The 18,241-nt window shown below is 40.4% G+C and overlaps 1 protein-coding gene across 2 annotated transcripts in view; it reads left to right on the plus strand.

Moving 5' to 3' along the window:
* Positions 1-18,241, plus strand: part of hdac11 (histone deacetylase 11) — an 83,228-nt gene that overhangs the window by 48,025 nt on the left and 16,962 nt on the right. For both annotated transcript variants that reach the window (XM_067998696.1, XM_067998697.1), the window contains 2 exons: positions 3,794-3,856; positions 18,063-18,159. In XM_067998696.1, the coding sequence (XP_067854797.1) occupies positions 3,794-3,856; positions 18,063-18,159 (160 nt within the window). The remainder of the gene's footprint in view (positions 1-3,793; positions 3,857-18,062; positions 18,160-18,241) is intronic.

Consider the following 18,241-nt stretch of genomic DNA (forward strand, 5'->3'; position numbering starts at 1 on the left):
CTGGCTCTACCTCCAGGGTTTTGAATCTCCCTTGTGTCTTAGTGACCAGGACTCAACAGAATACTTGAAGTATGGTCAGATCAGAACACTGTATAGTTTAAGTGTGCCTTCCTCGTGGTTTACTATTTATCTTATATAGGCTGGCATTCTTTTTGGTTTTTTGATTGCTGTTCTGCAATGATTGCACATATTGGTCATTTGAGTATTAAATTTCTAGATCTTTTTAAACTTACCCTTTTTTTTCAACACTATTTATAGAATACTTAGTGTGATAAAATCATATTTTTGTCTTGGTAGACTTGTATATCTAAATATGTTTCTTAACTAGCTAGGGCTCAAAATAGAGGTTGTTACTTTGCTCGGTACAAAATGATGAAACAGTGATGCTCTGTCTGGAGTTGCTCATGGTATATGGATTGAATAACTGCCAGCTTATTTGCACAAAAGTGCGTATCTGAGACTATTGTGATAACTTTAACAAGTTAGTTATTGTTGTGCATCTGAGGTTTTCGATTGAGTTGATATGCTCTGCCAGTTCTTCGCCAAAGGACTGTATCTTCCGTATTAATGTATGTATTAGATCTCCTGGTGTCTGTACCAAACAAAGCACAAAGGAAGAAACTTGTATTGAAAACGGATAATAGAACAAACACATAAAGACTAACTGCACAATAATACTAACATTAAATCCAAAGATCACATTGAATTACAACATGGAAACAGGCCATTTGGCCCAACCAGTCTGTGTTGGCGTTTATCCTCCACGTGAGCAGTAGCACCTTATCCTATGTGCCTGCACTATTTTCACATCCTTTTGTTCCCCTTTCCTTCAACCACCTACCTTCATATTTGTATTTCCTTATTCCAGGCAGCATACTTGTAAATTTGCACTGTACTATCTCTCTTGCCTCAACATCTTTCCTATAGAGTGGAGCCCAAAACTGCATAGAGTATTCCAACTGTGCCTTTGCAGGTTTTATATAAATTTACCATTACGCCACACCTTTTATATTCTTTATCTCTTGCCGTAAGACCTGTATGAAAAATTATCAGCACCCTGTTCACAGAAAATGCTTTTTCTAATGATGGAGAAAGACAAGACTATCATCTCAACAACAACGACTTGTATTTATATCGCGCCTTTAACGTAGTAAAAGTATGAGATGGATTCAAAACTGGCACCAAAGCTGGAAAAAGCAATTCCCGATCAGGTTTGCTGTTAGTTATGGATAGTCAATTTAAATCTGCACCCTAATTTCACACTCAGTCTGTGATTCCAAAGAACATTTACAGTTTTGTCATATTCCTACATTTTTAATGTCAGCATGATGCAAATTGAGGAAACTTCATACTGGGAATCCAAACTCCGGGAAATTGGAGTTACACTGTGCAATGGGATTTGTGCTTCAGCAACTGGGAGGTTCACTTTCGGTTCTGACGTGTACAACAGGTCAGTTAGCATCTGAATACCAAAAATAGATTAATGTTTCAGTTGTGATCCTTATTCAAAACTGATGTAGGGTCTCATTCAAAACATCAACATATCTTTTCTTTCAGATACTGAGGGAAGGAAAAAGAAGGGAGAGAGAGAGGTGTTTTGAGATTTTTTAAAAAAAATTCAAGTTTAAAGCATTCACAGCTCTTTTTATTAGCACTGAATTCACAATAAGTAACCACTGATATGAATCCCAAGTGTAGATATGCAAAAGAATTGAGAAGACCAATAATAAGGTGGTGCACTAAGTTGGAGCATCCTGTCATGGTTCCTGCTAAAGTTGAAATATAAACAGAGGCAAGTCATCAATCTGACTCTGTATCACAATCAGGAACTGAAAGTGAACCTCCCAGTTGCTGAAGCACAAATCCCATTGCACAGTGTAACTCCAATTGCCCAGAGTTTGGATTCCCAGTATGAAGTTTCCTCAATTTGCATCATGCTGACATTAAAAATGTAGGAATATGACAAAACTGTAAATGTTCTTTGGAATCACAGACTGAGTGTGGAATTAGGGTGCAGGTTTAAATTGACTATCCGTACCTAACAGCAAACCTGATCGGGAATCGCCTTTTCCAGCCTTGGTGCCAGTTTTGAATCCATCTCACACTTTTTACAACGTTAAAGGCGCTATATAAATACAAGTCGTCGTTGTTGAGATGATAGTCTTATCTTTCTCCATCATTGGAAAAAGTTCTACATGAAATGAGTTTTGGTAGTCCTAACCCAGTTTCTGGGAGCATAAATCTACTATTTAAACCTATCTGTAATTCAGCAGTAATTGAAACTACATTGATAGTCTCATTCAAATGAAAGATTGATGCTTGATCTAGGAAATGGAAATGTCACAAATAGGGGTGTTATTTGGAGGTTTGGGCTTAACGTGCATTGTTGGGGCAGAGTAGAGTGTGTTACTGTGCAGATGGTTTGTGCTGCACTGGCCTTTATGGCTTGATGCTGACACTGGGATGCCAAAAACTGAGCACTGATAATTCTTCAGTATTGACATCCTTTATGTTGACAAAAAAATCAGCAAAAAATACATTTCTTTGCAAATGCAAAGAAAAAACTGCGTACAGTTCTGGTCATCACATTACAGGAAAGATTGATTGCAAGGAGATTTACGAGGATGTTGCCAGGACTGGAGAATTTTAGCTGTGAGAAAAGATTGGATAGGCTGGGGTTGTTTTCTTTGGAACCGAGGAGGCTGAGGGGAGATTTAATTGAGGTGTATAAAATTGAAGGGCCTAGATAGAGTGGACAGGAAGGACCTATTTCCCTTAGCAGAGAAGTCAATAACCAGGGGGTATAGATTTAAAGTAATTGGTAGAAGGATTAGAGAGGAGCTGAGGAGAAATTTTTTCACCCAGAGGTTGGTCGGGGTCTGGAACTCAATGAAAGGGTGGTAGAGGCAGAAACCCTCAACGCATTAAAAAAAATACTTGGATAGGCACTTGAAGTGCCGCAACCTACAAGGTTACGGATCAAGTGCTGGAAAGTGGGATTAGGCATGATAGCTTTTTTTCGGCCGGCACTGATACAATGGGCCGAGTGGCCTCCTTCTGTGCTGTAAATTTCCATGATTCTATGCACTTTGATATATGCCAGATAGATATGTGTATATTTAGCAATGAGCAACTTCCTTACATGCGATCATTACATCTGTGTAATCCATACCAGCTGTCTGAAAATCAGTGTTCCTTTTCAGCATTATGTTTATTATAGCACATTATAGGTTCACCAGAAATCACTCAATTTAACAAATCAACCAGTTGAGACAATCTGGTAAACTACTCTGTACTAGTCGATCTGTCCCTGTTATTCGAGTGAACGTTTTTTGTATGGAAAGGCTGAATCTGTCTAGATCAGGCTCCTGTCTCTCATTGTTGGGACAAGGGAAACTTTATGTAATAACCAAGATTGGCAAAATCTGTGCTGGGAATGGCTGGTTAGTGCCGTTATCCCACCCTGCACTGAAGGAACTGGGCCTATTTTTGCAGGGTCAGCTCATTAAGAGAAATTTAAAAAGGGGTTTTTTATTAGAAAGATTACAGTTATTATTCAGATCCAAGTGGTCATCTGTATTTCAAATTATGTGACATTTTTATTAATTAGTAACAATTTCTGACTATTTTCATGTGTCTCGTACCTTCTCTTTAAATTTGCTCTGTTCTTCATAGATTAACAATTTTCTAATTCTTGAAAGTTTTTGATGTTATGTGCAGTAATTCTAAGTGCTTAGTTATGCGGCCAGTTTTGCTTTGCTCGAGTGTAATTATGACTCTTATTTTGTTGCAGTTTTTGTTTGAGAGAGTGGAAGGAGTATCCAAGGCTATGATCATTGATTTAGACGCACATCAGGTAATTTACCAAAAATTTTTTATAACTAAGTGAAAAGTATTTTCCCTCTTTTTTTCCTCCTGTTTTATGTATAGAAGCGGGTAACTGATTTGCTGAGTTAATTGGTTTGTAAACATTCAGAAGTGGGCTGCTCGGAAGCCAAATGCTTTGTATCATTATGAATGGTGTGGAGAAATGACCTATTCTTCAACCATAGCGCAAAGTAAATATTTTCTGACAGAGCAGGCTACCTTGTGAATTAGTGCAAGGAAATAAAAACGTTTCTGACTCAGTGCTACTGGTATTGTAAAATCGTTTCCCCAACATTGGGTTCCCCAAGCCAAAAGGAGTATCAGTGTATTGTGGCTTCATTCTTTTGGCAGTGACTGTATAGTTGCTGACTGTGTAGTTAGTCACTCACTGGGAGGTGTACAGTGGTAGCCTGGATTGACTCATTGATGGAGAAATTCGACTTGTGTCCAAAACGGGCACAAAGTCGGCAGAGCACCCGATCTGGCTTTGGACCTCATTTAAATGCCGCTAGCGATCTGTGGGTGCCAAACGGGTATCCAGCAACAGTTATCTCCACTCGCTGGGAAGGTAATTGGCCGACTCCTATGCTGAGCTGGCTGGCACATCGGGTCTTGTAGGGGGACACTGATCCCAGGAGGTGGGGATGGGACTCGAATGGGCCACCAGCAGGCTGGAGTTTATTTGTGGGCTAAGGAGGAGCACTCCTGCTTCTCCTGGGCCCACAAAATTAAAAACTCTAAATTTCCTGGGGCTGTTTTTGAGCAACCTCCAGCAGTCCCTTTAAGTAATGCTGGTGAGGCCGCTTAATGCTTGGTACAATTAGACAAAGCATGCATGCTCCGCCCGTTTGTACCTGAACTTTGCTATCTGACTCCTACAACCGGCGTAGGACTTCGATTTGCATATTTAAGCAGCCTTGCGCCATTTACAGGCCCACCTGAATATGGCATCAAGCGGGCCTTGGGCATCAATGGGGTGGCCAAGGTGCTCTTCGATTTTTCAATTGCTGGCCGCCCATTTTTCAGGAGCAAAATGGGTGGACGTGTTTAATTTCTCCCCCATTGTTCCCACTGCCTGGTAGTGGTAATCAGCACCTTCACTCTGTACTTTCACTAGAGGAGTTGGTAAGATAAGGAACCTACTCTGTAGGGAATTGTGCTCGCAAATTATCCTCTTTTTAACTGTCATAATACGTTATGGAATGACGTGCTGAGCCATCGTTTACATTTAGTTTTTGTTGCTTAGTTAACTTTTTTCCCTTTATTTAACCAATACTCAAATTACAACTTTCCAGTGTATCAAATATTGTTTACTTCTTTTTACATATCCTCATATGTCAAATCAATGTTAAGCAGCAATCCATAACGTGAACATAATGCTGATTTACATTGCTAAGCCAGTAAAGTATTGAGAAGGTCAAACTGAAATTGTACAATGTTGTGGCCAAACCATGCCTTGAGTACTGTGTGCAGTTTTGATCAATTATACTCACGGGAAATATTCAAGTCTTGGAGGCAATGCAGAGAAAAGCTACAAAGCTGATCCTCAGTGTCAAGGGAATTGTGCTGTGAGGGTAGACCAGAGAAACTGGGACTCTAGTCTTGAAAGCAGATGGTAAATCCATGGCATTACTTCAAATAAGCCACAGCATGGTTTGACATTGATGAAAGAAGAATTTAGGTCAGATGTTGAGAAGTATTTCTTAAAATTAATGAGTAATCATCACTTAGAATAGACTTCTGGATAGAATAGTGGGCATTCAAGAGCTGCTATCATGGGAATATTGTAGATTTTTCCTTCTGAAGGTCTAGGCTAAATGCTCTTCATTATCTTGTGATCTTGTGATTTATTTAAAACTATAGTAGCTCATTTCCATCTTGAAATTAGGGTGTTTAAATGTATTCAGTAAGCTTTGGCATTTGATCAAAAATCTCGAGTCTCTGATGATAACTTGCTTTGTAGATTTTTATTGCTTGTGTCCTCTTAATTAACTTTTTCTTTGTTTTAGGAAGTAACCCCAGATATATTTATTCCATGGCAGCACTGTGGGGGAATAGGGGCCTTGTGGTGTGGGGGTAGTAGGCCCCAGGATGTCACAGTGCTGATAGGTTTGGGAGTCTGGCTGCGTTGGTGGGTGGTACCGGGCCCCAGAATGAAACTTTTTTAAGCATAAAACCACTGTTATTGTATTTGCTGTCAGAATGCAGTTGGCAAGTAAAGTGGAGAGGATGAGGTGTAATACTATGGGTGGCTGTGCCTTCAGCTACCTATGCCCCCAGGTTCTGGAATTCCACCTCTCCACTTCCCTCTTCTCCTTTAAGACCTTTATTAAAACACACCTCTTTGACCAAACTTTAGGTCACACCTCTTAATATCTCTTTCTTTCACTCAGTGTTCATTTTTTCCCCCTTACGCCTCAGTGAATTATATTGAGACATTTTTCTTTGCTTTGGTGAATATCAAAAATAAAAAATTAATAAGGGTTAAATACCCAATTAGAAAGAGGAACGGAGAGCTTAAAACTTGCACTTCACAAAAATAATTTTGAAATGTATTTAGTAAAAGAAAATCATTAGGGAAGAGATTTGGCCCACTAAAAGTTGAGCATGTTGAGATGATTAAGACAGATAAGAAAATGGTCGAGTGGTTAGAGGAATACTTTGCTGGAAACTGGTGTCGCAGGGATTGGTCTTGGGACCTTTTTTGTTTGTTTTTTTTTCACTCACTCTCACTCACTCAGGAGTTTGCTGGTGATACTGAACTGGGAGGAGAAGCAAACTGCAAGGAAGAATGCAGGAGATTACAGAAGGACATGATTAAGCTAGGTAAACATAGATTATTTCCAGTTATAGCTTATTTGAAGATGTGCACTAGACATCTAAGGAGGGAGATAAGAAGAAACTTTCTCATTCAAAGCTCTATTGGAATGTGGAATGCTCTGCCGTTTTGAGTGCTGTAATTAATTTAGCATTGATTGATAATCAATGCTAAATAGATTGCAACATTCAAAAGGCATTGGATAACTGCAGAAGTATATTAAAGTTTACGGGGAGAAAGCAGGAAAATTCGAGGAGCCTGAATTCATTGCAGAATGGCCTTCGCTTCTGCTAAAATTTCACGTTCTATTGCAGCATAACATGGAATCTTAAAACAGAGAAAATTGACATTGAACGATTTTTGTCTCAAGTTAGACAACAAAACAGTCATTAAATTTTATTATAAAGATATGGTGCATTTTTATTATGTTTACTCCGTGGGGAAGTATTTACTGTGCTTCTGAATGATAATTGTAATTTTTTGTTCAGGTTACATCATTGAAATATCATTTAATCCAAATAAAAATGATATGAGTGGCAGTTGCTGAGTTTATACATGATATAGCAATCAGTTATGACGTATACGACAGGTTTAGGTGATAAATATGAAATCATTAATAGTGTTTTTCCACTGTCAGTTTTACATTGATTGTTGGTTTTCCACTATCCACAATCATCCAATAGTATCACACTAAATTATAAATTATCATGTGCCTTATTGTTTATTCAGTGTAGAGAAGATATTTCTTGTCATAGATAAGAGTCTAGAATTGCTTTATCTATAACTTGCATTTTTTGTTCTTGTGTTGTGATTTAAAAAAATATTGCATTGTTCATTTGTTTAGCATGTTTCTAACTAATTTCTAAAAGAGCTAATGCATTCTTTTGCTTAATAATTTGATTATTATTCTTGTGGCCTGTCTCAAAGGTGACAAAAAAAGTGAAAATCCTGACAATCCAAACAGTAGCTTGGTAAATTGACTGTGGTAAAATCATTGATTCTGAATCAGTCAGCTGTTTTTGCTTGTGTATTGTACTAAATTCTTGGGGCCAATAATGTGATGCTTGATGCCAATAGCATTGATGTACATTGAGCAAGTGCATCCATAATATTAGACATTGAGACATTAGCTGTGCGCCCATTGCATGTAAAGTGGTATAATGCATAAGGGAAGCACCTGTAATACTAAGGGCCAGCATGCTAGATATGCATTTGTCTCCTTAAGGCCTGAAAAAATCTTTGCCCCATAATACAGTCTCAGTACCTGGACAGTGCTGCTGGAGTTCAGTGCTATTTAAATAGGAGCTGTGGATGGTTGGCCCATTCAGCCATATTGATTCCTGTTCCTCTACTTGGTGGTTGTATTAAGTTGTTGCATAATTTATGGCGTCCTTGTGTTTTACTACTGCGGCTATTCATACCTTCTTAAACCTGCACCCCAAATACCATCTGTGGGTATTAGCTGAGAGAACTGTGAGTTCTGCCTAAATGGGACCAATGAGTATCCAAATAATAATTCTCTATCTGCTGGTTCTGGAGAAAGAAGGATAGGATCAGAGTTCAGTAGGGTAGTGGTTATGTTACGGCACTAGTAATCCAGAGGATTGGACTAATAATTCAGGGACTATGAGTTCAAATCCCACCATGTCAGTTTGAGAATTTGAACTCAGTTTAAAAAAAATCTGGAAATTAAAAACTGGGGCCCGGAAAAGTGATTGTCACAAAAACCCAACTGGTTCACTAATATCCTTAAGGGAAGGAAACCTACTGTCCTTACCCAGTCTGTCCTTTTATGTGACTCCAGTCATACACCAACTTAGTTGATTCTTAACTGCCCTCTGAAGTTGACTCTGAATTGCCCTAAAAAGGGAGATAGAACCAGTCCAGGGAATTATAGATCAATTAGCTTAACTTCGGTGATAGGAAAGAAAATGGAATCCTTACTCAAAGATGTAATAGAAAAACATCTAGAAACCAAAAATATAATAAAGAATAGTCAGCATGGATTTCAAAAGGGAAAGTTATGCTTGACCAACCTTATTGAATTCTTTGAAGAAGTAACAGAAAGGGCAGATATGGGTAATGCAGTTGATGTAATATATTTGGATTTTCAAAAAGCCTTCGATAAGGTATCGCATAGTAGACTCATAACTAAGGTCAGAGTGTGTGGAGTCAGGGGACAAGTAGCAGAATGGATAGCAAGCTTGTTACAAAACAGAAAACAGAGAGTAGGGGTACAAGGTGGGAAGTGGTGTTCCACAAGGTTAGGTGCTGGGACCATTGTTGTTCACCATTTACATAAACTATTTGGACTCGGGAATCAGTAGTACAATTTCATAATTTGCAGACAGCACTAAATTTGGGGGTATAGTTAGGAGGACTGTGACAGAATACAGGAAGACATTAATAAACTTGCAGAATTGGCAAATGAATTTTAATGTAGATAAGTGTGAGGTATTACATTTTGGTAGGAAGAAAAAGGGGGCCACATACTGCTTGGATAATAAGAGTCTAAATGGAGTAGAGGAGCAGAGGGATCTGGGGGTACAGATACATAAATCACTAAAAGTAGCAATGCAGGTTAATAAGGCCATTTCAAAAAAAAGCAAACCAAGCGCTGCGGTTCATTTCTAGAGGGATTGAATTGAAAAGCAGAGAAGTTATGTTAAACTTGTATAGAACCTTGGTTAGACTACACTAGGAGTACTGTGAACAGTACTCCTAGTGTAGTACTGGAGAAGGTGCAAAAAAGATTCACTAGGATGATTCCAGAACTGAGAGGTTATACCTATCAGGAAAGATTAAGCAGCTGGGGCTCTTTTCTCCAGAAAAGAGCAGACTGAGGGGTGACCTGATAGAGGTCTTTAAGGTTCTGAAAGGGTTAGATAGGGTAGACATGGAGAAGATGTTTCCCCTTGCGGGGGAGACCAGAACTAGGGGCCATACATATAAGATAGTCACTAATGAATCCAATGGGGCATTCAGGAGAAACTTCTTTACCCAGAGAGTGGGGTTAGAATGTGGAACTTGCTACGCCAAGGAGTAATTGAGTTGACTAGCATAGATGCATTTAAGGGGAAGTTGGATAAACATATGAGGGAGAAAGGAATAGAAGGATATGCTGATAGGGGTAGATGAAGGAGGGTTGAGGCTTATGTAGAGCATAACTGGCATGGACCTGTTGGGCGAAATGGCCTGTTTCTGGGCTGTACATTCTATGCAAGTGGCCTAGCAAGCCACATCTTTCCTAGGAAGAAAAACAAGAATGAAACCAGACGGACCACTTGGCTGAGACCTACGAATCAGAACACGACAAAGGCACACTCAGCCCAGTCAACCCTGCAAAATCCTCCTCATTAACATCTGGGGGATGGTGCCACAAGAGCTGTCCCACAAAATAGTCAAGCAACAGCCTGACATAGTCATACTCACATAATCATAACTATCAGCCAGTGTTCCAGACAGTTCCATCACCAACCCTGGATATGTCCTGTCCCACCGACATGACAGACCCACTAGAGATGAAGGCATAGTTCTGTACAGTCGGGGAGAGTGGCCCTGGGAGTCCTCAACATTGACTCCAAATCATCAGCAAAGTGATGGAATAAGTTATCAACAGTGCTATCAAGTGGTACTTACTCACCAATAACCTGCTCACTGATGCTCAGTTTTGGTTTCCGCCAAGGCCACTCAGCTCTAGACCTTATTACGGCTTTTCGTCCAAGCATGGACATGAGCTGAATTCCAGAGGTGAGATGAAAGTAAGTGCCCTTGATATCAAGGCAGCATTCGACCAAGTGTAGCACCAAGGAGACCAAGTAAAACTAAAGTCAGTGGGGATCAGGGGAAAACTCTCCAGTGGCTGGAGTCATACCTGGCACAAAGGAAGATGGTTTTGGTTGTTGGAGGAAATTATCTCAACCCCAGGACATCGCTGCAGGAGTTCCTCAGGGCAGTGTTCTAGGCCCAACTATTTCAGTTGTTTCATCAGTAGCCTTTCCTCCATCATAGGGTCAGAAGTGGGGCTGTACGCTAATGATTGCACAGTGTTCAACTCCATTCGCAACTCCTTAGATAATTAAGCAGTCCATGCCTGCATGCAGCAAGACTTGAACAACATCCAGGCTTGGGCTGATAAATGTCAAATAACATTTATGTCACACAAGTACCAGGCAATTACCATCTCCAACAAGACAGTGCCTAACCACCTCTCTTTTACATTCAATGACATTACCATTATTGATTTTCCCCCACCATCAACATTTGGTGATCACCAGAAACTCAACTGGACTAGCAACATTCCATGGCTACTATAGCGAGTGGCTCACCTCCTGACTCCATAAAGCCTCTCCACCATCTACAAGGCACAAGTCATAAGTCATGAGTGTGATATAATACTCTCCACTTGCCTGGATGGGTGTAACTGCAACAACACTCGAGAAGCTTGACTCCATCCATGACAAAGCAGTCTGCTTGATCAGCATTTCATGCATTTGCCTAAGCACCCTTCCCCTCTACCACCAGCGTACCTTGGGTCAAAATCCTGGAATTCCCTACTTAACAGCATTATGGGAGCACCTTCACCACATGGACTGCAGCGGTTCAAGAAGAAGACCGATCATCACCTTCTCAAGGGCAACTAGGGATGGGCAATAAATGGCGGCCTTGCCAGCGACATGCACGTCCCAAAGAATGATAAAATAAAAAGGAAGAATGCAGAATGCTGTGGCCAAGGTTACCACAATTATTGTTGCCTTTTCTGTCCTTCAAAAACAAAGGGTTTTGTTATGTAGTAAGCAGAAGGCAGGCAGCAGCAATCAGTGGCAGAACATTAGGCTGATCAGGAGAAAGGACACTTGTCTCCACAAGGAACCAGTCACTCAGCAGGAATTAGAAGGGAAACTGTAATAGATGACACATTTAGTAAATTACCTGAACTTTCCAAGGCACAACATGTGCCCAATTCCCTTGCCAAATAAAGCCTCCATCAGCCGACTATACATCAAAACCCATGAAGACAATGGCATACACACCAACCTAGAAAACTTGCAAAAGCTGATAAACAGCTTCAAAAAGCTGACTTTGTAAAAACCAAGGAACAACTCAAACAGACCATTGCTTCAGGGTGACTGAATAAGTTAAAAGTACATTTCTATTCTATGGGATTCTAGGATTTTTACCAATGTTTTGGGGATCAATTTTACTAATTGTCCCTTTTTTTCTGTGAAAACGAAAACCCAAACATCTTGCCTATGATGCGAAAACAAGAGAGTGCAGTGGGACACAAGCTTGTCGTGGTTTGCTGGTATGCCTACCCAATATTCCAGCACTTGTTGCGCAGGAAAAAACTAAAGTGCTATTTTATTAACAGTGATGGATTTAGAAATTTCTGAAGGAAGAATGTGAGCACTGAAAGTGTAAGATTTATGTTCTCAGGAAATTTAGGTTTTTTTAAAATACTTTTTTTGGGTGCATTTTCCACCATTTTGAGGTCTACTGTAATTCTGACTTTGAAGCTACAATAATTTATTCTGGAAAGGCTACAGGATTTTTAAATATTAAAATAAAGTAATTGTTCTCCTATACAGGAGTTACAGTTGACTGTAGGTGGAGGGAGTGTGTGTAAATTCTCTTTCGCGATTGCTGCCTCTCCACCCTACCATCCTGACCGGGAGTTCTCTTCCTCCACCACTGCAGGGACCACTGCTGGCTGCTGTTTCCTCGCCTAACTCATCAAATTGTGGCGGGGGTGTGGGGCCTGCTTCCCTGGTGGATTTCCCTCCTTTTTGCTTCTGTGGAAGGTGGCGGTAGACCCCTGGAAGCGACGGTAAAGGGCCTAACTCACCCAATGGAGGGAAAGAGCTATTTAGCGGCCCCCTCTCCCTCCATTCAACCCCAAATACCTACCTGCGGAAGGTTTTGGTCTTCATCCAAGCTGCTGTGGTGCAGCTAATAACTGGATGGTAGCACTCCGCTGCAAAAGGTTTATTCTTTTGGTGCCAAAGTCACAGTAAAAGAGGAGTAGTTGAGGTACTGGATGGGCTAAAAATTGATGAAGATGAGGTATTGGAAAGGCTAGCTGTACTTAAAGAAGATCAGTCACCCAGTCCAGATGGGATGCATCCCGAGTTGCTGAGGGAAGTAAGGGTGGAAATTGCAGAGGTGCTGGCCATAATCTTCCAAACATCCTTAGATACGGTGGTGCCAGAGGACTGGAGAATTGCAAAAGGGTGTAAGGATAAACCCGGCAACTACAGGCCAGTCAGTTTAACCTCGGTGGTGAGGAAGCTTTTAGAAACTATAATCCGGGACAAAATTAATAGTCACTTGGACAAGTGTGGATTAATAAAAGAAAGCCAGCACGGATTTGTCAAAGGCAAATCATGTTTAGCTAACTTGATTAAGTTTTTTGATGAGGTAACAAAGAGGGTTGATGAGGGCAATGCGGTTGATGTGTATATGGACTTTCAATAGGCTTTTGATAAAGTGCCACATAATAGGTTTGTCAGCAGAATTGAAGCCCATGGAATAAAAGGGGCAGTGGCAGCGGCAGCATGGATACAAAATTGGCTAAGTGACAGGAAACAGAAAGAAATGGTGAACGGTTGTTTTTCGAACTGGAGGAAGGTATACAGTACTGTTCCCCAGGAGTCGGTAATAGGACCACTCCTTTTTTTGATATATATTAATGACTTGGGTATACAGGGCACAATTTCAAAATTTGCAGATGACATAAAACTTGCAAGTGAGGAGGATAGTAATAGACTTTAAGAGGACATAGGCTGGTGGAATGGGCAGACACATGGCAGATGAAATTTAATGCATAGAACTGCAAAGTGATACATTTCGGCAGGAAGAGTGAGGAGAGGCAATATAAACTAAATGGTACAATTCTAAAGTGGGTGCAGGAACAGAGAGACCTGGGGGTATATGTGCACAAATCTTTGAAAGTGGCAGGACAGGTTGAGAAAGTGGTTAGAAAAGCATACAGGATCCTCTCCTAAGCAAGGAAGTTATGTTCAACCTTTATAAAACACTTGTTCAGCCACAACTGGATTATTGTGTCCAATTCTGGGCACCGCACTTTAGGAAGAATGTGAAGGCCTTAGAGAGGGTGCAGAAAAGATTTACTAGAATGGTACCAGGGATGAGGGACTTCAGTTATGTGGATGGACTGGAGAAGCTGGGGTTGTTCTTCTTAGAGCAGAGAAGGTTAAGAGGAGATTTGATAGAAGTGTTTCAAAATCATGAGGGGTTTAGATAAAGTAAGTAGAAAGAGAGACTGTTCCCATTGGCGTAAGGGTGGAGAATCAGATTTAAGGTGATTGGCAATAAAACCAAAGGCAACATGAGGAAAATCTTTTTTACGCAGTGAGTAGTTATGATCTGGAATGTGCTGCCTGAAAGGGTGGTGAAATCTACTTTCATCATGGCTCAAAAAGGAATTGGATAAATACTTGAAGGGAAAAAATTTGCAGGGTTATGGGGAAACAGCGGCGGATTGGGACTAACTGGATTGCTCTTACAAAGAGCTGACACGGGCTCGATGGGCCAAATGGCCTCCTTCTTTGCTGTAACCTTTCTATTTTTTTTTCATGGATTTCCTCCAGCAGCACATCCATTAAATGGTGCTGTTTTAATGTATGCCCTTGTTGCAGCCATTTCTCTCCTTCAAGGGCAGCACAACTTTAAGGGTGACCGGCAGCTCTTTAAGAACTGATGGCAATGGATAACTAACCTCTTGAATCTGTTGTGTTTCCAGTGCCGCAGATTTATTTAAGTGAGCTGAGCTTGTATTTTAGCGCAAAGTCAGTTCTCTGCACTGCAGGATTGTTCAGTGCCCAAGGCCCATTATTGGCCTTCGTGTCAACCTACGCTCAGTGCCTGATTCAACATTTGTGCAGAGTAACATCACTTGCTCTACTGGTTCTCGGTAACGCAGCTCCACTGGTGACCTTTTTTGATTTGTGGCAGTGTATGAATTTAACAGTCTATATGAGACTTGTGAACAACAGAACGCAATGTAAAAATCCTTTGTTTTTAGCAATGCAAGATGGGCAAATGTAGTCAGAACAGTTTGGATGTGGCAGGCAGAGTGATAGAACAGCAGATCTAATGTCTGTGTTTCTATTGTGTCTGAAATTGTAATGGGATGAAACCTACCCAGAGATGTGGTTACTTTATATCAGGATTGAATTTGGTCAGTTCATGGTGTGAAACCACAACTAGATTTAGGCAGATGCCATATTTGCTCTAACCTCTAACTGCTTGTGTAAACAAGGTAAAAGAAAAATTCATGCATAATTTTTTAAAAGCTTAACACACATCAATGAACTAATTATATCTGTAAATGCCTTGTGGTAATTGGATTATTATATATGGGAGTGTGTTCAAGGGCAGATTAGTTTAGCCACAAAGTATTGACTGTTTGTGTTCTAAAATAAACCTGTGGGTAGGTGACATAAGTCATAAAATGTGTATGCAGAGATTACTTTCCTTAAAAGATGAAAAATTGCATAGTATGTCAACTCGAGCTGCGATGTGCAATTCACCAGCCTGTTTGTTATGTTACAGCTCCATCGTGTGGTCTGATTTGTATCAAACTTGTTACATATTTCCATAGAAACATCCTCAAGATGCCTAAAGCTTGAGCTGGTTAGGATTGAATAACATGAAAAGACAATAATTGGTAAAATAGCACTTTTTTGTAAAGTAGTATATGTAATACTTAGTTTCAAACATATATATAAATCAAAACCAGACAGATCCTGTGACATTGGCTCCTTGTATTTAGTCACTTAAAGTATAATGTGAAGTGCTGAAGGTGCCTGAATGTCTCGATGTACATTTTACAACTGAAGTTTTTTTTTAAAAAAAGATAAAAGGAACCTAAATGCATTTACTTATTTTGTGTTATATGTGCACAGATGTTACTATAACACCAAATTCATGCAGTTCAAAAGCTGTACTTAGAAATTTGTTTTTTTGTTTGTAGCTTTTGTTGGTGTATTTCTGAAACTGAATAATTTTATCACAACATCAAAATTGGGATGTTTTGTTGAAATGCATTCTGGCTACTAAAAATTAAATTCCTCAGAACCAATGGAAAGAGATAGTAAAGATCGATAAGATCACAGAGGGATTGCAAAGAAATCAAATCCAGGCCAATTTAGTTTAAATTAATACACAGGGGCTTAGTTGATTTCAACTGCAATAGAAGGGAATATAAAATGCAGGGAAATGCTGGAGGTGTCCTTGTTGTTGTGGCATTATATCAGATGTTGTATGATTTTGCTGTTGCATAGATACCTACCAGTGGGATGTGATTAATGAGTATTCTGAAATACCTTTACACAGCACTTTATACCATGCTAAACACAACCAGGATTAGAATTTATGAAACAGAGGTTTATTATAGAGTAAATAACAAAGCTTTATTATGTAATATTGTAGAAGCTAAATTCCACATCACACTGTTAAATGGATTAGGGAGACAGACTTCTTGGAGTGCCCAGCCACTGGGGACAAGGGAACTTTCAAATCCATGTTTTCTTCATCACAAAGACCACCTACTTCCACCTCTGTAATATCATCTACGTCCGCCCTTTCCTTAGCCCATCTGCTACTGAAACACTCAACCATACCATTGTCACCTCCAGACTTGCTTATTGCAATGCTCTCCTCGCCACTCTGCCATGCTCCACGCTCTGTAAACTTCAGCTCATCTAAAACTCTGCTACCTGTATCCTATCCTGCACTAAGTCCAGCTTTCCCATCACACCTATCCTTGCTGACTTGCATTGGCTCACAGTCCTCCAATGCCTCAAATTTAAAATTCTCATACTCTTGTTCAAATCCATCCATGGCCTCCCTTCTCCCTTCCTCCTCCAATGCTATACTACCGCACCCCCACCTTGAACCAGGAACTCTCCATACCTCTGCCTCCCTTTGCCCCACCATTGGCGTTGTGCCTTCTGCCACCCAGGCCTCATGCTCTGGAATTCCCTCCTTAACACCCTCCGCCCTCCACCTCCTTCTCCTCTGTTTAAGATTCCCCTGAAAACCCACCTCTGACCAAGCTTTTGGTCACTCCTCTTAATATTGTGTTCCTTGGTGTGGCTTGCTGTCTTTTGTTTGTGTATGCCTCTGTGAAGCGCTTTAAGATTTTTAGTACTTTAAAGGCGCTATATAAATTCAAGTAGTTGTATTAGTAGTACAACAAACTTAGGTACCATTCAGAGTGGAATACTCTTTTGCCTCCACGTCACTAAGTGAAGATAAAAGGTGTATTTTTAACCCTGCCTGTGGAAACTGAGCGGGCAGTTAAAATCAGCCAGGAGATTTACCAATCAACATCCCGCTCCGTTCCCACAGTCTGGAATTTTATCCTGCTTTTCTGAGCAGGTGACCAGGACACCTGCCTGAAACTGGCAGGGTCCTTCTTTAATTATGCAGATTGGGCTCCGATGACATCATTGGAGCCCAACTGCTATTTTAACCGGTGGCCTGAGCAGGGAAGCCATTGTGACTTTCCTACCAGATGAACGCAGGGGCAATAAGAGGCGGGGCCAGAAGAGGTCCAAAGAGGTTTTTTTTCTTACTTTCCTTTTGTGGCTAGGAGCAGCCGGAATGAAATGTAAGTCCAAAAGGAAAATTTAGCGCTCCCCTGGTGCGAGGTTAGTGCCCCTTTCCCGATTGAGAGACCCTTTCCGCATCTAACTCGTATGCTGCGGACGTTCTTTCGGTCCCGGCCTCCTGCTACCTGACATTCCGCTCCCACCCATCGGCCAGATGCTGCTTTCTGTTGGTTTTGGCTGGGCAACTGAGCAGCGGCATGTAGATGAGGCCCAGGAGTTAGAATTGCCTGGGCTTCACACTGCTGAGGTCAGGGGAATTTGGTCTTTGCCTCGGCTCCTGCTCGCCTGATTTCAGCTCTGGGTTAAAATTGAGCCTTAAGTGTTAGATTTTCCTATAGTATTAGGGCCACTTCCTTTTAAGTATAAAAGCTAAGTATTAATTGGTGCTTGTATTAAGTATACTTTACTTACTAATGCCATTTGGTATTGCCTGCTTATGCTTTGTAGATAAACATACAGTAGTCAAGTAATGGCTTAATTGATAGAGAATTAACATTAGGATATCCAAGCAGTTTTGTAATACACAATACTTATTTCAATTGAACATTATAATTATAAAGCAGTAAGTTAAGCACCCTGATGGTCTCTGAAATATTGTAAAACTTCATGCAATCAAGAGTGTTCTATGCCTCAGTTGCACTTCACCATTATGTTGGCAAAAAACTTAATCAGCAATTTTTTATGACTCCTGCAAAGAACAATTTTCTGTTTAAAATACTCATCAATCTTTTCACTCTTAGGGGAATGGACATGAGAGGGATTTTATGGATGACAACAGAGTCTATATTATGGATGTTTTTAATAGATACATCTACCCAGGCGATGGATTTGCAAAGCGTAAGTCAAGTTATCACTGTCAAATTTCAAATGTAATTAGTGTTGCATCCAGCTTTATATCCAATGAATTTTTACTGGTGTG

The sequence above is a fragment of the Heptranchias perlo genome, chromosome 17 (assembly GCF_035084215.1).
Source record: "Heptranchias perlo isolate sHepPer1 chromosome 17, sHepPer1.hap1, whole genome shotgun sequence".
Classification (NCBI taxonomy): Eukaryota; Metazoa; Chordata; class Chondrichthyes; order Hexanchiformes; family Hexanchidae; genus Heptranchias; species Heptranchias perlo.